Consider the following 22653-nt stretch of genomic DNA (forward strand, 5'->3'; position numbering starts at 1 on the left):
TGGAGTAGGTAATCGTTCCCTTCTCCAGGGGATCTTCCCATGTCCGGGATCCAACCGAGGTCTCCCGCACTGTAGACGTATTCTTTACCATTTGAGCCAACAGGGAAGCCCTTAGATAGCGTAAATAGAAGTCTGTGATGTAAAAAAATGAAATATAAGTGTTTCTACCATTATCTTCAGTTGATTTTAAGTACTAGATGTCAGTTAGTAAAAATAAAATTGGAAATAGCTATATGAAGGGAGAAATCTTAATTTTATGCTTTGTGAGGTTTTAGTTTTACATACTTAAAATTAATATTTTAAAGATAATTTGTTTTAACAATATGAAACTTCTTTTCCCCAAGGTCATAGTTTTCTATTCTTTATTATATATATACACACACACACACATACATATGCAGTTTTGTATATACATATTTACTGGCAATTGTAAAGAAAAGTAGAGAATACTAAATTAGATTTTAGAAAGTGTAGGAAAGCACTAAGACTGGAGAACTAATACAGTTTGATATAATAATACTATAACGTACTAGCATCTTTCACGTGGACAATCTGAGGAGACAGATGTTTTCACGGATTATTTGGGAAACGCACTAGTCTTTCCACTTTTTTCCCCCAAGGGCTTATTGAACTTGAGTTTCATCCAAGTTAATTAATATGGACTTGGAAACACACTATTCATTAATTTAACTGTTCGTTCAATAAATATTTCCTGTCCTTGTACTAGGTGTCTGCACTGTATTAGAAAAAAGTAAACTCAGAGAAGAAAAGTTACCCAGCTCAGGACCTCCAGGAGATTAAGAGAAAGACACAGACCGAACTAGAATGAGATGTAACAAAGCCAGGAAGGAAGTAGTGCAGAATCTAGTGAGACTGCATACCTCCGGCTGGCTCTTATGCGTTTTTGGCAATCAAGAAAGTCTTCCTTTTTGTAAGAAAAAAATTAACTAGGAGACTTAAACAAACAAGTGTGGACTAAAAAATATTAGCACAGCCTGAAACTAGAGAGTTATTTTACTTGGTGGGAATGTTTAGGACTCTGAGCCCAGGAGACAACATCTCAGTAGCTCTGAGAAAACTGCTCCAAAGGGGCAGGGAGAAGTCAGTCTATGTACACACTAGTTTGCAACTAGTGCCCATTCAGAGTGGGCCCTCTGAACATCAAAGATCAGGTATTAAGGAATTTCGCATTCTGTGCAGAGGAAGATGCAGCCCTCTAGCTCCCTGAATTCATTCCTTTCAGATGCATCTCAGGTATCTGGAGTCAGTCCTGTTTTCCTAGGCCATCTCGCTTCTAGCATTCCCCCAGCTCCTAGGCAATCATCCTGGGGGTGGCAGCATCCAAAGTCTTGAAGCTGTGGGAGCTTGCATTCACATTTGGAGGCCAGAAGTCACTGATGGCTGTGACATTTCTTGTTGCTTAATATGGCAGGAGAAATTTTTATTTTACACACGCAAAAAAACAAAACACCAAACTCCCTTGGTTTGATTGTTTCCATATCAAATAAGTCCACCAGTCATCAAATTTTGAACAAACCATCAAAGTTCTAAACAGAACATAACTATTGGGGGTTCTAGGGACCTATACAGAAATTTACTTAGGTCATTGATCCAACATATAAGTATTTCCATAGTAATCACTATTAAGGTGAAAGACACCTTTCAATAACTAAAGTTTTTAAAAGTTCTACTGAAAGTGCTTATCTGTTCAATGCAACACTAAAGTTACACTGCATAGTGTTTCAAGTCACTAGTGAACTCTGAGACGTCGCTTTCATTTTCGGCACACACCCACACACACTCTCACACACACACACTCACACACACACACTCACACACACACCCACCACACACACACAGACACACACAGACACACACACACACACACTCACACAGACACACACTCATACACTTACACACACACTCACACACCCACACCCACACACACACACTCTCACGCACACTCACACACACACAGACACACACACTCACACACACACTCACCCACCCACACACACTCATACACACACACACAGACACACACATTCATACACTCACACACACACACACACACTCACACACTCACACACTCACTCTTTTCCTGCGCTCTCCTCTCCCTTTCCCCAGACAGCCTTTCCCTGCTCCCTGATGCGTTCTGGATGTGGAGTCAGCTCTGCTGTGAAAGAAAAAATGTCAAGTGTCTCAAAAAGTGAAAGTGATCTTGACCTGCTGCCCCGTGTTTCCACGTGTTCTCTTCCCTCCCGAGGAAGGATGGAGCAGCGAAGCAGGGGGCATGCGCGCGCCAGGCGGCGGCGGGTGGCTGAAGGAATTTGTTATCTTTGCAGCAACAGCTTGGCAGAGGAGTTGACACCACCACGAGGCTCAAGCCTACCTCCCAGCAGTTTGGCGAGAGAGCGCCAGTGAGTTGCAAGCCCTTTTACCAGGAAGGTCTTTCTTGCCTCCGCCGCCCCCCGGCACCTGGAGGGGAGAGTCCCAGAGGCTGTTTCCGTCCAGACTCGATTTCCTGCCCCCATCAAGATCTCCCACCCCTTCGCCCAGAAAGCCCATCCATCTCGCCCTTTCTCCACCTCCAGCCTGGAAAATGGGTAGAGACAGGTCGTCGACAACCTAGAGGCAGGAGCTTCAGGGGTTAAATCCCAATGCCCCGGGAGGGAAGGCTTAGCCGTGGGCGGGGACACTCTCGGCGCGGGGCTCGAGAGCTGCCGAGGAGGCTGCGGCCCCCGCCTCACGCCCCGGAGTTAAACGTCGGAGAGAACTCCGCTCAGCCTTCCGGCACCCGCGCCCCAGGCGTTAACGCTGGCCGCTTCGGGGTGCGGGCGAGAACGCGTGTGAGCGGTATCCACAGCTCTCCATACCTCGGAGAGCTCGGCGAGAGAAGGAGGGGGCGAGGAGAGGCAGGATCCGCCTCCCCGGCCCGCGCGCACACACGCGCCCACCGCGGCTGGGGCTGGCGGAGCGCGGGCGAGTGTGAGCGCCAGTGTGCGCACGCCGCGGAGAGCCTCTGCCCTCGCCTCGCACCCTGCTCAGGGCATCTGGAGAGCCCGGAAACCTGAACAGGCTTAAAGTATGGCATGTTGCAAAGATGGTTTCTGCCAGGAAGGTCCCCGCGATCGCGATGTCCTTCGGGGTCAGTTTCGCCCTCCTGCACTTCCTGTGCCTGGCGGCTTGGTGAGTTCCGCGGGGTGCTGGGGGCCAGGGGAAGACGAGGAAGGGGCCCGCGTGGGTCTCCTCTGGTCGCCCGCCCCTCCCAAGGCGGACCAGACCCCCTGGTCTCCGCTGTAACGTCAGGGGCGCGGAGCCCGGCTTTGCTCTGGCCGGTGACCGCCTAGGGCAGCAGGGGCGCGGGGTCCGAGAGGTGTGGGTCCTGGGGTCCGCGTGCGGGGGCTGCGCCTCCTCGGGTCGGGCCGCTTCTCTCTCCCCATCCCTCGGCCCTGGCTCCTTTAGTTTGGAGCAAGAGATTCTTCCTGGAACACAAACCTGTTTCCACCTGTTCGTTGATCAATTCTTAAAATAACCCCTCCGCCTGTTTTTTTTTTTTTTTTTTTTTTGGTGTGTGTGTGCGTTTGCAGTTTAAACGAATCCCCAGGACAGAACCAAAAGGAGGAGAAATTATGCCCAGAAAATTTTACCCGCATCCTGGACAGTTTACTCGATGGTTATGACAACAGGCTGCGTCCCGGATTTGGGGGTATGAACGATTTCAATCGCCCAAGTGTGTCCTCTGTATGTCTCTCTCTGCGTCTGCCTGTCTGTCTGTGGGAATATCGTTAGGTATGCCTGGAATGCGAAAATGAAAAATCGGTTAGTCTCTCTCTTTCTCCCCCCACCTTCCGCCCCCTTCTCTCTCTCCCCTCGTTTGACAAGACCTCTGACAAGAAGCCGCCCCCACGGTACTTTCCATCTCCCTGCCCCCTCGGCAGCTCGGCGGCTCCCCCACACTAATTACCTCCTGGGACCTGACTGCTGGGCGGGGGAGGGTGAAGGGAAGGCGTCAACGACGGGGACCTGGGGCTCAGCCGGCCCGCTGCTCCCGAGAATGGGCTTCTCCCAACTTGGCCACCGTGCTCAGAGCAGGTTGCACTTGGACAGCCGGTTCTAAGTCCCCTGTGCCCCCACGTGGTGGTACTTCCTCAGCCAAAACCTCGACCGTGTTCTACCTAGGACAGGAATCTAGGGCACGAAGCTGTCTGCTCTCCTAGAGAACCCAGTCCTTGCCTCTTCTTTTCTACCCTGGGATCAAATTGTACTTTATTTGGAGAGGTGGCTGCTTACTTCCCTCCCAAGACTTGGAAGTCAGGGATGCTTCCGCTTTATTTCTTCCTGAAGTTATATGTATAAAGGGTCTAATCGGGGCACGTCCATTCACAGCATTGTTGCTCTTTTTTTCCCATCCATAGTCCCTTTGCTTATGTAATGAGAATCTCAAGCATTGTGCTAGGCACCAGGTTCACAGAAATCTCAAGATACAAGTCTTAACCTCAAACACCCTCTCAGTCCAGTTCAGTGAGAACAGTCTTCGCCTAAAGCCTCAGCCCATGTCTCTGACCGCCGAGTTCCTGTTCTTTCCACTATTCTGATCTAGTTACTTCTTGGGAAATGAGTCGAGTAAGACACAGGCTCTCCCTTAAAGGATAAGGAAGCTTACTGTTTAACCTCACAACAACCCTGAGAGAAAGGTATTAATTACTATCCCTGTTTTACAGATGCAGAAATTGAGGCTTGGGAAGATAACCAATAGGTCCAAGTTCACAGTTAATAAAGGGCATGGGCAACACTGGAACCTAGACCAAGTTGTGTGCTTAGAAGACAGACCCACAAAGACGGGGGTGCTATCAGATACCCTCTGATGAGTATCATAGTATTAGGAGCACTGAGGCATTTGCGCTTCCTTTTGAGGGTTTTGGGAGATAAGGATGGGGAGTGTAGAAAGTAAATGGGAGCAGGATGTTCCTGGGAAAAAGAACAGAATTAGATATTATTCCAGAGGTGTTTGGTCCCAGCTTAGAAAGAATTGTTGAAATTAAAAGAGAACTGGATGCGTTTTAGGAGTCTCTCCAGCCTTGTTCTTCTCATGTAACAAAGGAGAATGTTTGAGAGAGAAAGTGATTTCCACTGGGGAACGGAATATACGAGGCTTCTCTGGTGGTAAAGAATCCACCTGCACAGGACACAGGAGCGGATCCTCTGGAGAAAGGGCATGGCAACCCACTGCAGTATCCGTGCCTGGAGAATTCCGTGGACAGAGGAGCCTGGCGGGCTACAGTCCTTGGGTTCCTTAAGAGTCAAACATGACTGAATGACTAACATGGCATATTAGTGATAGACTGGAATCCAGTCTTCTGGAACCAGGAGCCCCCTTTATTCCTTATTCCTGGATTTTATTGAGAAGGTTACTGGGAGCCATTGAGGGATTTAATTCTTTTTTTTTTTTTTTTTTTTTTGCATTTTGACAGTGATAAAGATGGGTGAGAGGGTGAAAGATTCTCCCAGTTCTTCTCATGTTGCCTCTCTAGGGGTAGGATGCTTAGCCCTGCATTTGCCTTCATGCAAATCTGAAAAAAGGCTTCCTTACAGAAGTGAATCATTTGTCAATGCACGATCTTTCATAAGTGACTGGGAAATTATCACTTTAGATCAAAAATAACTGTGTGGAGAAGGTTTCAGATGATGTGATGCTATTTAAGGCTATATTATATCAATAAAAGAGGATTTATCTGCCCATAAAGTTTTTAAACTTGACATTTTAAGTAAAGGAAAAAAAATAGAAGTATCAAATCACATGTTGTTTAAATATTCATTAGTGAGTTGATGTCCCTGAACATAAATTAAAGCAAAAAGTTATTGAAACTGTATGATTTTATGATTAAATGTGGAAAATTGAAATCACATCTGCCCAGTTGGTTGTAATGCAAGTTATAATTCAAAAGGAAGAAGGGATCCATTGTAGATGCATCTTTTTTTTACCAACTACCTTTTCCTGTGATAGTATATAGACAATAAAATAAATGAAATCCACCTATAGAAGCCATTGCTGGATTTTGGTTAGCTGCAGGACTGCTAAAATGTTTCAAGGGCATTAGTCATCTTGTTTGTCTCTGCCAAGTGATATTCATTGCCCACTTGGAGCTTCTTTTATAGCTTTATGGGAAGGGGTTGGATTCACATTATTTTAAGTGTTAGTAGTTGATTCATTATTAATAATTTACCATGTAGCACAATTTTGGGGGGTGTTGCTCATAAATATTTGTGGTGAATGTGATTCATTATTTAGAAGTGGGTCATTCTCTGTAAATGTGTAGTATTCCAGATGTAACAGAGGAACAGTAATTCTCACCTGCAGAAAAATGTGTAATCTGTTTACATGATGTTATAAATGAGCATCACAGAAAAGTGAGAAAATTCATTGTTAGCAGAAACTCTTGAATGCCACAGGTTTGATGCTTTCCTTGACATTTTATATCTTGTGGAAAATTTGGCATTTTTGAAATGAAAATAATTCAGATTTTGACCATTGTGCTATAAATACAGATTAACTTCCTGGTTCCCTTAATCCTACTTCTGCTCTTTGTAGATCATTTACTTTATATCTGTTTATACAACTGAGCAGTGTTCCCTTTAAAATAAAGCTAAAAGCAAAGATCTGAATTGAAATGGGAAGGTTTGTGATTGCTCAGTAGGCCAGGCAAGGGTTGAAATAGACTTGGAAATGAAATTACGTATTTTTAACTCAGCAGCACAGCTTGCAATGGGGAAGTAAAAGGAACTGAAATGGTTCTTTCTTTTCATCCCTCCAGGATCCCCTCTCCCTTGTCTCTGTTGGGAGAGGAAAGGGGGAAGGGGAGACGGGAAGGATGGAGGCAGAGTGAGTGAGGGCAGCTAGACTGGGACATCTGAAAAGGCAGAGTCCTTCCAGCCTGCTGCCAGCTGGAAGGGGCTTGCACCCTCCAGAAGCAGCACACAGCAGGCCATCCCACAGAGGAGCTAGAGAGCCATCCCCGGGGCCTCTGTCCCCTTCAGCACTGTTATACAAGTTCTTAAAGATGCAGAGCTAAGGTGCTGACCACCTGGAGATAGCCTACGAAGCCAGCCCTCGTCCACTTCCATTGATCAAAGGATTACACAATCTTTTTGTGCATCTCTGCACGAAATCTGGAATAATTGAGGCACATCATCTGCAATAATAAATGCTTCCAGAGACGTATAGATAGAGATAATTGCCTTGGCTCATCTTCCACAATCTCTCTGAAATGGCAGTGGAGCAAGAGGATTTTGCAAGGATGTTCAGAAACAGTGTAGGACTTCGTGGGAGTAGGGTTTTCTGCAATTTTGAAAACATTTTCACATATGATTTCTAATAAGATGATCACAACAATGCAAAAAGATAAACAGGGCATGCTTCATTCTTCTCTTAGAGAGGAGGCTGGGAAAACTGCAAGGAATTACCCAAGAATCCTGCATCTTCTAATTGACAAGACAAGATCAGAATTCACACTTGACTCTTTAAAACCTTAGTCAGGCAGCTGGTCTTTTGCTTCAACCACTTCTAAGACATTTTTTGCATTCTTCTGTTGACCAAGAGTCAAATTTTCATGAACATACCTTCCTGTTACTAAGTAGGTCATTACAATAAGCAAAACGCCATTTCCCCCAGAGGAGTAAAATAAGAACTTTTATTTTAAAGACTTAATAACATTTTTAAATGGGAAAGCAAACATTGGGGGAATATATTGTTGTTCAGTCACTCAGTCGCATCCGACTTTTTGCGACCCCGTGGACTGAAGCACGCCAGGATTCCCTGTCCTTCACCATCTCCTGGAGCTTGCTCAGAGTCATGTCCACTGAGTTGGTGATGCCATCCAACCATCTTGTCCTTTGTTTCCCCTTCTCCTGCCTCCAATCTTTCCCAGCATCAGGATCTTTTCTAATGACTTGGCTCTTTGCGTCAGGTGGCCAAAGTATTGGAGCTTCAGCTTCAGCATCAGACCTTCCAGTGAATATTCAGGATTGATATTTTTTAGGATTGATATACCCTAGGTAAATTTGGAATAATTTTCCCACAGAAATGCAAATATCCTTGAAATGTTTTAAAATGATGTATTGTTGTTCAGTCACTAAGCTGTGTCCGACTCTTTGCAACCCCACATCTCAAGCTAAAAATTAAATTGATATATCATGCCAGTTTTATTAATTGAATATTGACAGAGAATATATTTTTAAAAATATATAAATGCAAAGAACACTTGAAGTCCACAGGGCAACAGAAAAATAAAGCTTCTTTCTCTTCAAACTTGTCACTTCCATTCATTGGTTAAATCAATAGATAGTGAGAAATTGTTATGTGCTAAGAACAATGTGAAGTTGTAAAGATATAATTCTGAATCAGACACAGGCTAAGCAGTGTAGAGAGATAAAAATAACAGGGAAGCAAATAATTAAAGATAATGCTATGGAACAATCCAGATGCTAAGACAAAGAATAAATTGGGTGAGAGATCTATTTCAGATACAGTGGATGAGGTAGATGTTTAAGCTGAGACCTAAAGGTGGCAGACATGGGGAGAGTAAGTAAAACTTGTCTGAGGCAGAAAACAAAAACAAGAAACAAACGCGAAGACTAAGTTAGGTAATAAATTAATGAGATTCAGACAGTGAAGGATGTCCAGTGTGCCTGGAGTCAGAAAGCAAGAGGAAGAATCTCATAGGCCTAGCTTAGTGTTGTTAGAGGAGGTCAGATTATGCAAGGTCTTTCATAAAGGAGTTTTCTTTTATGAACCTGGATGCTGTTGGAGCTTTTTAGGTAGAGGGGATGACATTATGACTTAGATTGTAATATGGTATCTCTGGCTGCTGCATAATAAAAAGAAAGGCCTAGATATGGAGTTGGGACAATATTAGAAGCAAGGAGACCAATGGAAAAAAAACAAACAAACCTTTTATTCCCTGGTTGTCTCCATTTAGTTAATGGTGGCTTGGAATAAGATGGTAGATGCAACAGAGATGAATATAAATAGATAAAGGTGAGATATATTTTGGAGACATAATTCAACAAAAAATTGGTGATGGATTCCTATATCGGTGGTAAAGGAGAGGGAGAAATAAAAAGAGTCCTGGATTTTTTATTTTGAGAAAATGGATGGAGAATAGTGTTATTTAGATTGGAGAAGATTGGAGGAGGAACAGTAAGGGGAGAGGGGTGGAATTTAGAGATCGTGTGTGGGTATTTGAACTGTGCTTCTAAGTAGATAAAAGCCTAAGTTGTCTTTAGGCGGGCCTTCTGGTAAGAAGGAGCTTGCTGAGAACGGATGTGTCCCTGCATGAGCGTAATAAGGCTGAGGAGTGAGAGGGGTCAGTGTGATACAAGGATGAGGTTGTACAAAGCTTCGCAGGCTGGTGAGAGCTTTGCTTTTACTCTGAATCATATCAGAAGTAATTGGAAGGATTCCACTAGGGGTGAGACCTGAGCTGGCTAATTTTCAAATGCTCACCTTGGTTGCTGGATTGAGAACGTAAGTCAGGGTCAAGGGCAGAAAGGTTTTTATGATCAACCAGGCAAAAACTGATGGCCATTTTGACCAAGTTGATGGCAGAGAAGCCTGTAAAATTGTAAGAAATGGTTGGCTTCTGGCTATTTTTCAAAGTTCTAGTCTACTGGTGACAGCTAGACTATGAGATGTGAGAAAAAAGGGAGACGTCAGGTCTGACTCAAGAGTTTTAGACTTGAACAGCTAGAAGAGTGGAGCTGCCAAAACTGACTGAAGCAGCTTGGGGATGTAGCTGAACAATTTGCATGTGGATATGTTACATTTGAGTTACTTATTGGATGCAGAATGAAGATGGTCTTGGAAGGCAGGGATATTGGATATGTCAATGTGTATGGTACATAAGGCCATAAGACTACAGAGAAAACCAAGGAATTAGTGGTGATAGAGAAGAAGTACAAATATTGAGCTCCAAAGTCCACGGTGTTAAGAGGTAGGGGAAGAGGAGGAAGAATTTCTGTCTCAGGAAGACTGAAAAGGAATGGCCTTTGAGGTCGAAAGAACACATCAAAGAGAGTGTTTAGATTGGATGTAAAGAAAAAAAGGTATTTCAAAGTAGAGGTAAGATTGATCAATTATGTCTAATGCTTCTGACAGATAAAGATAAGAACATCAAGTGGACCGCTAGATTTAGCAATATCTACATCTCCAGTGATTTTGACAAAGGCAGCTTCGGTGACGGGATGAAGGTGAAAGTCTGATTGCGTGTGTTCTGGAATGAGAGGAGTTTCTTTCTGGGCGTCTGTACAGGGGAGAAGAGAAATGAGCTGGTAAATGGGAGAAGTAGCATCAAGAGATCTTTTTTTAAAATGAGAGAAATAAGATTATTTTAAAACTTTGAAGGAACAATGCTGTAGATAGGGAAAAAAAAACTGATGATACTGACAAAAGGAATTTTAGTGGATCCTAAACATGAAAACTAGATTGTAATAGAGGATGGGGTGAATAAAAAGAAAATTCCAGGCAGTCAGCATAGTCTTCTTTTCCCCTCAAAGTTTACATATGAAAGAGAAGAGGAAGAGGGAAGGTTACCTTTTCCAAAGAATTAGAAATACCATGAGCTGTTTGTGTACCACTGGAAACAGACAAGGAGAGAATAGTTTAATATTAGAGTGGAGGGAAGGGATAACTGAAAGAAAGATGCCCTTGAGACAGCAAGAAACTGTAGAATCCAAATCACAAATTTACTTTCTTATGCTCTTGATTTAACAAAAAAGATGTACTGGTGCTAATATACACGTAGGTTCCTTAGGACAAGAATATGCAAAATGTGTTTTTTTGTTTCCTAAGATAGGCACTAAAAATTTGGTTATTAATAACTTGATGGACATTTAGATGATATTTCACCGAGATGTTAATTTTCTCTTAGATGAAAAATTGCATCAACTTCTATTTTGTATATCATTAAGCAAATAGCTGCTTTATTGTCTAAGCCTTTTTATGTATTTGTTTTAAAAAGCTTCTGCTACACATAATTAGATTCTGGATTAATAATCCTTGGTTCATGACACATTTCCATTATTGGTCCACAGATAGCCTTCTTTATATCTATCCATCTATTCATTCATTTGCTATAATAAAATAAACACCCACTTAAATAATTAAACAGCACAACCTTGATAACTTACTCTGCTATATGGTCTCCCTCATCCTATTTGCCTGTTTTCCCCACCCAAAATAACCATGATTCTGAGACCTTTTAAAGTTATTACATAGCTTTATTTGAATATTGCTTTAGCTTAAATTTACTCTTTTAATAAAGACACTGAAATTTTAAAAATGTCATTTGTTTTGAACATGCTGTTATCTTTTGATGCCTTTTCACTTGTGTATTTCTAAAACCTTTCTTACCACCGTGTCTTGCTATAGATCATTCATTTTAACTGCTGTGTGATATTCCCATTGCACAGGAACTAGCTGACTCATCTGCTGCTCTGTTGGCAGTAGGCATTTTGCTTGTTTCCAAGATTGTGTTTCTGTGAATATTCTGGCCCAAATTCCCTGCTGTAAATGTGCAAGAGTTGCTTTTGCATATATATCCAAGAGTGGATTTTTCTGGATCTTAGTGTAAGTGGGAGTTCAATTTGATGAGATAATGCCAAACTGTTTTCTGTGGTAGTTTTACAAATTCAAACCCATTTACAGTGAATATGAGATTCAGGATCCACAAACCTTTCAACACTTTAGAACAGAAATGGTATTTTAATGTGAAATGACTTCTATTTTTCTGATTTCTACTCTGATTGAACATCTTTTCAAAATTTTATTGCTCACAAGAATTTTCCTTCTATGAATAGCCTTTTCATCTTTTGCTCATATTAGATACTGTTTAGGTACTGTTCTTATTTGTTTATTTGATGGCTTTAATATTTAAAAAGTAGAGCTGGATTCATAGAAGGATCATAGCATTAAGGAGGCACTAATCTTTAATGTCAAAGTAAAGCTCTGTCCTTGTTTGCTTTCTCAACAGTACCAATAGATATCTGTTCCTTCTTTAATATGCAGGAAGGCTAGTTTTTCTGTATTTTGTAGGTGACAGAATTAGAGATTTCTTTATATATTACACCAAGATTCATTGTTGTTATCATACATCTTAAATATTTTAAGTCGCTTGATTTGGGGAGACATTAATAGTGTTTTATGAGATGTAGCTGGATGCACGGATTTAGGTGATGCACGGATTTAGGTTTTCTGAAAACCCAGAAAACTTTCAACTGCATAGCTTAGAAGGTGATTTGGAGAACAGGAGTTGACTCATTTCAGTATCTGCAAAACAGCTTACGTCTTTTTTCCTGGATGTGACAACACGTTGGACCCTTTTACTAGAGAAGAAATTAAAAAGTGATATTTTTGTCCACGTCTCTAAAGCTAAAGAGTGGGAAACCGTCTAAGACGTTGTTAATTGCTTTCCCACTTTCCAAGCAAGTTCGATTCATCAATAAGATGGGAGTATTCCTACGAATTTGATCCTGGTGATCTTGGTCCCTTGCAAAACTGTTGAAGATCCCTTTGCCCTAGGAATTGTCTACTGTGTTGTGGGCATTAAAAACTATTTCCTTATTATCAAAGAAGAAAGATTTTAAAATAAAAGATTCCTTTGTGTTACACAAATGCATATAAAATTATGAGAAGTCCTTCCAAGATCAAAATTATCTGGATTCTATGTAATTATACTCTTAGGAAGGTTGATTTGAACATCTTAAACAGCAGTGTTAGAGGAAGCATCTCCTAGAATTATTCTTAATTACATAGTGACTGTTGTTCATTGAGAACTGATTTATTGGAAATCTATTACATTTAGGGCCTAAAATTTGTTCAGGAAGAGGATACAAATATAAATAAAACATGGATTCTACTTTAATCAGGAAATATTTGTAGCTTAGCTGATGTAACAAATGAATCCCAGAATTTTTTTCCTTTGGGGAAATTTTAAAACCACTACTAGGATGATACTGGGAAGACAATCAAACACATAGTTATTTACCACCTAGTATGTGAAAAACACTGTGCTTGTTTGGGATTTCCAAGAGAATTAAGATTAACCTTTGCTGTTAAAGAGAGAGTGGAGCAGGCTGTAATGAGAAGAGGAGCAAGTGCATAAGAAGAGCTACAGGAATGTAGTTCAGAAACTACTCATGAAACAAAGCAAGAAAGATAGGTATGGCATGGTATGTACTAGATAGAAAGTTACGTGTATGTTATTAATGGTGGACGTGCTATTTAACAACATCATTAACATAGTAAATATAGAATATGTCTTGTAGATCAACCAGGGAGTTTATGATTCTGGCTCTGGAATATAACATTTAACTTCTGTGAGCTCAGTTTCCATATCCATAAAGTCCTCTTAAAATACCATTCTTGGAGGGTATTATGAAGATTGAATGAAATAGCATATGGGAAGAATTTAGTACCCTGCTTGGCACATGCAGACAGACCTGCTCAGTCACTCATTTGCGTCCGACTGTTTGTGACCGCATGCACTATAGCCCACTAGGCTCCTCTGTCCGTGGACTTTCCAGGTGACACATCTGGAGTGGGTTGCCATGCCTTCTTCCAGGGGCCTTCCCGACCCAGGGATCAAACCTGTATCTCCTGCCTCACTTGCATTGCAGGTGGATTCTTTACCGCTGAGCCCCCAGAGTAGCCCACTGGCACGTAGTAGGCCTTCAGTAAATACTCATGTCTTTGCTTATTGTTCTTTGGGAGCAGCCCCACTGCTTGGGAGCAGCTCCTCACATACACGCCCCTTGACTCGTCCACTCTCCATCCCCGCTGCTGCATCCCTCGTCCGGGACACTGCCATCTGTCACCTGACTTAGTACAGCGGCGTCTTGGAAGAGACTTCTTCAGCTGGTTGTGTGTGTCTGTGAGTCACTCAGGTCTGTCCAGCTCTTTGTGATGCAGTGGACTGTGGCCCTCCAGGCTCCTTTGTCCATGAATTTCTCCAACAAAGTGACTAGAGTGGGTTGCCTTTGCGTTCTCTAGGGGATCTTCCAGACCCAGGATTGAACCTGGGTCTCCTGCATTGAAGGCAGGTTCTGTACTGCCTGAGCCAGCAGGGAAACCTTCCTCTGCTCTTGCTTCCCTATAATTCAGTGTCCATGCAAATGCCAGAGTGATTCAGATCATATATTTTCCTTACATCAAACTTTTCAATCGTCCCCCAGTGATTAAGGAATACAAATCAAACTTCTTACCATAGCCTATAAACAGAGTCAAAGCTAGACTGCCTATCAGAGGGAGACAACTTGGGGGAAAAAGACAGGACAAGTGATTAATCTCTGTATTCAGTTGCTTCGGCTGCCATAACAAAGTGCCGTGGACAGAGCGACTTCAATAACAGCAAGTTCGCTTTTTTCACAATTCCAGAAGCTGGAAGCCCAAGATCAATGTGTCAGCAGGCTGATTTCTTCTAGGCTCTGTCCCCTCGGCTTACAGATGCTGTCTTCTCTCTGTATCTCCACATGGCTTTTCTTCTGTGGGTATCTCTGTTCTACTTCCTCTTCCTGTAAGGACTCCAGTCATATTAAGCTCAGGCCCAGCCTAATGACCTCGTTTTAAGTTTATTCCCCTTGTAAAGACCCTATCTTAAAATATAATCACATTCTGAAGTACTAGATGCTCAACGTGTGAGTTTAGGAGAATATAATTCAGCTCATAACAATCTCTTTTACTGGGACTTCTACAAGTTTAAAACAGTGAACTTAACATGTTATAAATAAGTTGCTTAAAAGATACAACTTTCAGAATATGGACAGCGAAGGAGGTGTTCTGTCTGAGTTTTTCCCCTTGAAATTCTCTTAGCTGAAATGCATTTTCTCAGTTTTTCCAATGTCTTCTGATCATTCTTCAGATCTGTTGGAAAGTCACTGCTTTGGAGATCGGAGCGACATTACAAATCAACTATGTGCTGTGTGCTGAGTCACTCAGTGGTGTCTGACTCTTTGCGACCCCATTGACTGTAGCCCACCAGGCTCCTCTGTCCACGGGGATTCTCGAGGCAAGAATACTGGAGCGGGTTGCCATGTCCTCCTCCAGGCTGTCCTCCCAACATGGATCAAACCCAGGTCTCCTGCGTTGCAGGTGGATTCTTTACCATCTGAGGCACCAGGGAGCCCACTATACAGGAAATCAGCTACACCTTAATAGAAAAATAGGATTTAGAAATTAAAAATAAGCCACTGCATTGAAGAGTGACTAAAAAATCTACAGTGGCTTTCCCAGACTATCACCAGCCTGTTTTGTTTCTCTTATGAATGACGGCGTTCTTTCATTTAATTCATTTCCTTATTATTTATGTTTTGACTCCCCCAATAGCATGTTAAGTGCCTGAGGCAGGAAACTTCTGATTTACCACTGTAACACCAGCGCCTAGCGTGGAATAGTGTACATTAGGTGGTCACTCAATAAATGTTGAGTGAATGCGTATCCAAATGCCATTTTTCTGTCAATTATATATTTTTAGGCTCTCATTCAATCTCAAAGACCTTTTTGATTGTATAAAGTAAATACTGAATAATGTCACAAATAATCAAGGTTGTAATTCTGAACATAAAGCATTTTTCAAGAATCATTGAGAAAGTAACAGTGTTATGTCAGAATTTGAAAAGATTCATTATTATCATGGAATCATTATAACTTTAAGAATTAGCATAAGCCCACGCACCTTAAAATAAATGTATAAGGAAAAATATGATTGGCTTAATCCTTCCCTTTCCTACCTTTGCTGCTTGTCAATAGAACACCTGTGGTGTTATTTTGCAGGACACAGTTAGCTAAATAAATACTGTTCTAGGAAACAGAGAAACATTTTCTGTGAACTAAAGTGAACAGCATTTCCTCGGAACTGTTAGAAATGTAAACTTTCAAGCCCTACTTTAGACCTACTCCACAGCAAGTCTGAGCTAGGCGCGAGCAAGGTGTGCCTTAATAAACCTTCTGGGTGGTTCTAATCCAGCTAAAGTTTGAGAGCCAGTTTCCTAAGTGGATCTCCAAAGTAACTGAATTTCTTAAGATTCTCATCAAACAGTCTTATTGTCAAGATCTACTCAGCCTTAATTGTTCTGAGTGACTTATCACTCCTTGTCCTGACTTGCACTGAAGGAATGTTTTTGACACTTTAGCAATTGTCTTTAAGAAGCTAGCAGAGTGATTTCTCTCACTTTTGAATGTCTTTGAATGAAGTCTTCATCTACTAGGGTTGACACATCATTTGCTTCCTGGATTACCTGTCTATTCCTGGAGCACTTTGACTTTCATAAGCTTATTATTATCATATTTTTGTTGTTGCTGTTTTCAGTTTCTCATTCAAATAAAAATTCAGTCAACTTCTCACACTTATTCTCTGTTTTTTGGTTATTTTTTAAAAAATGAAAAAAATTTTAAACATTTTAGAAAATGTTATTTTTAAAAAATGAAAGCTCATGGCAGATCAGCCAGATTTATGCTTTTTCTCTCACTGTACTTCCAAAGGATATATTTTTCTTAGGATACTTATTCAAGAAAGAATTTTCTTTCTTCTTCAGACTACTTTTCTTTCTGTGGTTCAATCTTCACCATGTAGAGGGAGAAATACTCTCATTTGTTTTATGAGGATAACTTTAGACCTAGGGCATAAAGCTATTCCAATTGCTCTGTGTCCTTTTTGGCATAAATCCAATTGCCTACCCAGTATTCAAGAGAAACAGTCCATCTTGATAACAGATGTTGTTCTTTCCAGTATGGAATAGGTAGCCCCTGGCCATCCAGTGTTATGAACCATTATATAAGAAATGATGTTCAAGAGTGCAACAATTTAAACTTTTTATTAGTAATTAAAATTGCTATTATGTACAGTAATAATTATATCATTATTGAGCATGTTATGTTCTGGAGACTGGGACAAGTGATTTACAGGTACTATTTCAGCTAATAACCATTAAAACCTCCTCTGTATCTGATGATATATGACTTGACCGAGACCATGCGATTAGAAACTATTCGCGCCGAACTTGAACTCCAGAATCCCCTATTTTAAGCAGCATGCTGTGGACCGCCACAGTCTCCTCCGTCTGAAGTCTGTGTCAGCCCTGTTGCCGCGATGCTGCCATGTTGTGCTTCTGCCAAACACGCCCGTACACTTGTTCCTGAAACAGGCTTATTTAGATGTAGGAAAGAACCTCAATAGCAAAGAAAAGCTAATAACTTGATAAATACTTTCATGGAAGTGTAACTGTTCAGGGTCTCAGAGGAGAAATTTCATCTGATCCCCGTCAATAGTCTCATCTGATAGGTAAGGTTGCTGCTCTTGAGTAGTTAAGTAACTTGCCCAAGATCACACAGCAGACAGATGGCAGAACACACGTGGGTTTGACTTTTAGGAGAGCTTGTCTTTGATCCTAATTACCAGTGGACGATCTTCCAATTGTTAAAAGTGACCTGAATCATTTTTGTGTTTATTTACCAATATCCTCAACTCACTGAAGATGTGTTCCTCACAGCCATTATGGTTTTTCTCTACTTCACTCTTGTGGTTAAGTTCCCTCTTTTCAACAGCTCACTTCTTTACTAAAAGCCAATCAGATGTTGGGCTATAATAAAAATCACAAAGGCTAAAAGCCTTTGTTCCCTGCACTGCCTGTTGTGACAGTGCCCGGGGGTGATGTATCTTTGAAGAGCTAAGATTCGCAGTAAGTACTTGGGGTTTCTTTTTGCCTGTAAGTAAATATTGCTTTCTGGGTTTGTTGTTCTTTTGTCTACGTTTTTTGGAGAGATGCATAATCTCACTGAAAACTTAAGATGCTTCTAAAAACATGATTTATCTGTCTTTACTTTGTAATTATCAAACCCTCCTTGCCTGTAGGATTGGTAATTATCTTTTCACACTTGTTTAATTCATGCCTACTAGGTCCTGTTACAGAAGTGAAAACTGACATATATGTCACTAGCTTTGGACCTGTTTCTGATGTTGAAATGGTAGGTATTTGGGAAATTAAATGTACTTTTTGAGGTTTGGAGAAAACATGCATAAAAAAGGGTAATTAATATTTACCTTATAATCAATTACACAGAGCTACAAAGTGAAATAACAGCCTAAAAAGTTTTAAAAAGTGAGACAGTTTAATTTGCATTTCAGCTGTAATATTTGAGGTTTTTTTTCTGGTTTGGAGTCATTCTCAACAAAGAAAAGAACGTTCTTTCCCCACAATACAATGTTGTATGTAATGTTTTTTCCCTTAGAAAATTATTGAGAAGGAGAAAATTAGAGAGTGTAGTTAGTTTTGGTCTGAAACTATATTTAGTCCTAATTGCATTTAGAATTCCTTGTTGGCCCACTTGCTTACCACCCGTCCTCCCATAGAACTTCCGTAGAACATCAAGCCCTGGTCAGGATAAATTCAGTTTTTCTTTCTAATATTAAATATTTTCAGTTTCCAGGTCAAATAAATGACCCTAGATGAACATTAATAAGTTCTGTGGATATAAGATTTCTCTTTTACATACTTTACTTTGTCTTAAAGAGATGCCTACAATTTTATGATTAATTATGCAATGTTATTTGTTACACATTAACTAATTTTGCCACTTGATTTAAAACAAAGTACAACTGTAATTACCTGGTGGCTGGCAGTTTTATTAAATTAGAGTAATTATTCTTGAATGATTAATATGTATGATAATTTATTTATCTAACAAATGTAGATTAACATATCAGATGGACATAATATGCTTTAATTGCTGACACTCCTTTTGCTCCGTTGATTTAAAAAAAAAATTTGCTCCTGTTTGTTTTTATCTGGGGTAGTCTTTTCTGAGGGCAAATCTAGAATTTAATGCATTTTTCTGCATATTTATGTGTAATCATCTGTGATTGAATATGTCACAAACTAACTTCCCTAGGAATACACAATGGATGTGTTCTTCAGACAGACATGGATTGACAAAAGACTAAAATATGATGGCCCCATTGAAATTTTGAGATTGAACAATATGATGGTAACAAAAGTATGGACTCCTGATACTTTCTTCAGGAATGGAAAGAAATCTGTCTCACATAATATGACAGCTCCAAATAAGCTTTTTAGAATTATGAGAAATGGCACAATTTTATACACAATGAGGTAGTCATTTTTTAAATTTTTTAACTGTTTTTTCTTTCTTCCCTTCCTTCCTTCCCGTCTTTCTTTTTTCCTTCCTTTCTTCCTTCTTCCTCATTGAGGAATCTATACAATTATTTTTTTTAAAGTTCTGATTTTATTTAATTGCCTTTTTTCGATCATAGACTCACCATAAGTGCAGAATGTCCCATGAGATTGGTGGACTTCCCCATGGATGGCCATGCCTGCCCTTTGAAATTTGGGAGCTGTAAGTTACAATCAGATTGCGGTTAGGACTTATGATTACCTCATGCTAGCTGATGTTTTCGAATGTTCATGAGTTTCCACAGTCTAACATTTAAATCGTTGCCCATGGCAATGACTTGTCAAGGTCTGACTTTAGGAGACAGTTTATTACCTAATATATTTAAATTAAGAGGTAAAAACAACTCCTTTTCCCTCACCAGAAGCAAAAATTATTTCTATTTGCTGCCTAGAAAGCCTGGGTAGATTGAGTCATGGTTAATAGGTTGGTGATCAGTGGCGAAATTTAGGGACCACGCAGCGTTCTTGCCTGGAGAATCCCAGGGACGGCAGAGCCTGGGGTCGCACAGAGTCGGACACGACTGAAGCGACCGGCGGCAGCGGCAGCAGAACTCCTGTGTTGGTAGCGTATCAGAGAAAGAGTAACTGAGTTTTTTTCATTTGTTAACTTTAACAGCTTCTGTTACAAGCAGAGACCTTTATGGCAGACTTGAAAAAAGCAAAGGAATGTTCAGGGCTTCCTGACATGACCTGGGTTAGAATGACATAGGTAGCGCTGTTACTATGAAAATGGCTGAGGCATGACCAACACACATTAGGAGGGGTGGTCTGATATGTAGGCAGAACAAGATAGTATAGTGCCTTGTAGACTACTTAGTTAGTTTGGATATTATTCTAAGTGCTATTGGATGCCTTTGGAAGGTTTTACTAAGGGTAGCTGAGAAAGGGCTTTACCTAGATTAGAGCTGTCTTGAGTGAAATTTAAATTATTATAGTACAAATAGTTTTCACTTCTAGCCCCAGTAAGATCACGCTTTCTGTTCATTCTAGAGAGAATGGATTGTAGAAACAGAAGAGCTGGAGCCTGTGTGTCTCAATAGACAGATGGTGGTGACTTAGACTAGATTAGAGGAGGTATAAGACATGGATTTGGGATATTTTGTGGTCGTTAAGGCAAAAGGATGAAATGAATGGGTAGGACAGAATAGGAGTCTCTTTTACCCGAGCTCCCCTCTCAGAGACGGCAGCAAATGTGCTTGCCTCTTCTCACGTCTGCCTCAAATATTTGACTTAATCAGAATCTACCAAAAATAGATGCTGACTTTTACTATTGCTTCAGATTCCCAGTCACAATGATTGTGAAACTGTCGCCTGCTGTTATTATTGCTTATTGCTTAACTTAATGAGGCTTGGCAGTCACCATTCTTTTTATAACCCTCAGTAATCACAACATTCAAGTTGGGTTAACTTGAAACTAGAGTGAGTCCCTTGCTCTCCAACCAGTGATTTGATGAGAAAAGATAAAAACAGAAAAATACGTGGACAGAAAGGATACCTGACTTAAAATATCATGGACAGGGTCATAGCATTCTGAGAGTTTAAATGCATGGTTTAAGCAGGAATATACTTCAGAAGATAACCCTTTAGACCTGATTGCACACCACTAAATGACACTGCAAGCCGTATAGCTCGTTTTGCAGTCTTTTGTAGAGATGGTCTCCCTATTACCAACCCCTTTCGTAGAATTAAACATTTTCACTGAGGGCCCACTGTGCTCTGGCCATTTTAGGAAGGTTTGCAGAGGGCAGCACACAATTCATCCTGGTTCTTTTGAACTCATCCGTGTGTGAGCCAAGCTGTCTGTTCTGGGGAGGCTGGTAAGCAAGCAGCTGGCCTGCATGTGCACTGATCACCAAATAACAGAAAATGGGCTTAAATTGCCGCTGGGAGGGATTCGCTGAAGATGGAAGGGAAAATGTTCTGATTGTGAGAGTTTAAAGGTAGTGGAATTGGTTGTGTAAGTGCGTTCCCTGGAGAGCTCTACAAACTGCATAGCCAGTTGTCACCCGCAGAATGGTTCCCAAACAGCATGGGTATTGCCCAGAGGCAGAGTCTGGAATAGGTGACCCATGGAGAGCGCTTCCAAAGTCAGATTTGCTTTTTGTGTTCGTTGTCATATTATTATAGGCAGCATCTGGTGTTTGAGAGAGCTGCATGAGGAAGGAAGATGTCAATCTTAGTCAAGTATTAGAAGTGAGTTAGAAGGGAAAGGAATAGCAGTTGGACAGTACTTTGGGTGGGGGTTATTATTTCTCCTTTTCACTTGCTTATCCTATTAGTATGGAAACATATCCAAGGGCACTGATGCATAGATCGCATTTTAGTTGCCTTCGTTTTAGTCTCTCCTCCTGTAAACCTTTGGCATAAAAATGAGAGATGTGCCCAGTTGCAAGACTGCTTATTTTATCTCTACAGTTTTCTCAATCTTAAACATGTTTGAATAAATCATAATGATAATTGTCTTCATTTATTCCGTCCTTCTTGAACAAGTGTAATATTCTGAATCATTGGCTATCAGTGCTGATGGAAAAGGGCCCTGACCTCACCGCCTTCTCTGCTGTCCTCCAGATGCCTATCCGAAGAGCGAGATGATTTATACCTGGACAAAAGGTCCTGAGAAATCGGTAGAAGTTCCAAAGGAGTCTTCCAGCTTAGTTCAGTATGACTTGATTGGGCAAACCGTATCAAGTGAAACTATCAAATCCATCACGGGTGAGACATTCAATAATTTAAACCAATATGCAACCTGGCACTAGCTGCTTCATTGAAATATCCTGTGTTTTCAGGGTCCAGCTAAAAGCTTCCAGAAATAGAGTTGATGCATAGCTCATAGTTGAGATTTCTCTTTATTTATATTTAAATCTTGTTTTAGTCTAAAATAAATTCTGAGTTGGTGAGATGCAAGAAATGAACTGGTTTTCTTTTTCAGAAAAAGTCAATGATCAAATATATCAAAACTATTTTCAACAGAATTCGCAGGTAGGAAATCTGATCATTGATTTTTTTGAACACTGAATTTTCTCTGTTTTTCAGTGCTTTCCCCAAATCTGTTTTTTTTCATCTTGCCCAATTTTTGTGGTGCTACTCTATCTTCTTTTCAAAACTAAAGGCAAAATATAAAATTTAATTATAAAATATGTTACGGGCATATATTAAAGCTGTCATGTGAGTAGATGAATGATTATTATTGAGGATCCTTGGTCTGTATTTGTTTTGGGGATGTGAATGGAAAGAATCATAGGACTTAGTTTTTGTCACACTCAATGGGAGAAAAATAGCTGATTATTGCTTGTCATTAAATTATTCCTTATGTATATGTATCACCAGGAAAATATTTTTTGAAAACACTTAAATACCAGCCTGTAAGTGGTATTAAAAATATGTTTTGGGAAGATTTGAGTCTTCGGTCTG

At 40.7% G+C, this 22653-nt stretch overlaps 1 protein-coding gene across 4 annotated transcripts in view; it reads left to right on the top strand.

Moving 5' to 3' along the window:
• The first annotated feature begins 2742 nt into the window (after positions 1 to 2742).
• The window catches only part of GABRA4 (gamma-aminobutyric acid type A receptor subunit alpha4), a 233124-nt gene continuing 213213 nt past the window's right edge, over positions 2743 to 22653 (top strand). For 3 of the 4 annotated variants that reach the window (XM_070451941.1, XM_070451940.1, XM_070451942.1), the window contains exons 1-6: positions 2743 to 3189; positions 3591 to 3709; positions 17949 to 18016; positions 18941 to 19161; positions 19323 to 19405; positions 21811 to 21954. In XM_070451941.1, coding sequence (XP_070308042.1) covers positions 3104 to 3189; positions 3591 to 3709; positions 17949 to 18016; positions 18941 to 19161; positions 19323 to 19405; positions 21811 to 21954 — 721 coding nt within the window. In that variant the 5' untranslated portion in view covers positions 2743 to 3103. The remainder of the gene's footprint in view (positions 3190 to 3590; positions 3710 to 17948; positions 18017 to 18940; positions 19162 to 19322; positions 19406 to 21810; positions 21955 to 22653) is intronic. The other variant, XM_070451939.1, reaches the window with a different exon arrangement.

Source organism: Odocoileus virginianus, chromosome 21, assembly GCF_023699985.2.
Source record: "Odocoileus virginianus isolate 20LAN1187 ecotype Illinois chromosome 21, Ovbor_1.2, whole genome shotgun sequence".
In the NCBI taxonomy this organism is placed as follows: Eukaryota; Metazoa; Chordata; class Mammalia; order Artiodactyla; family Cervidae; genus Odocoileus; species Odocoileus virginianus.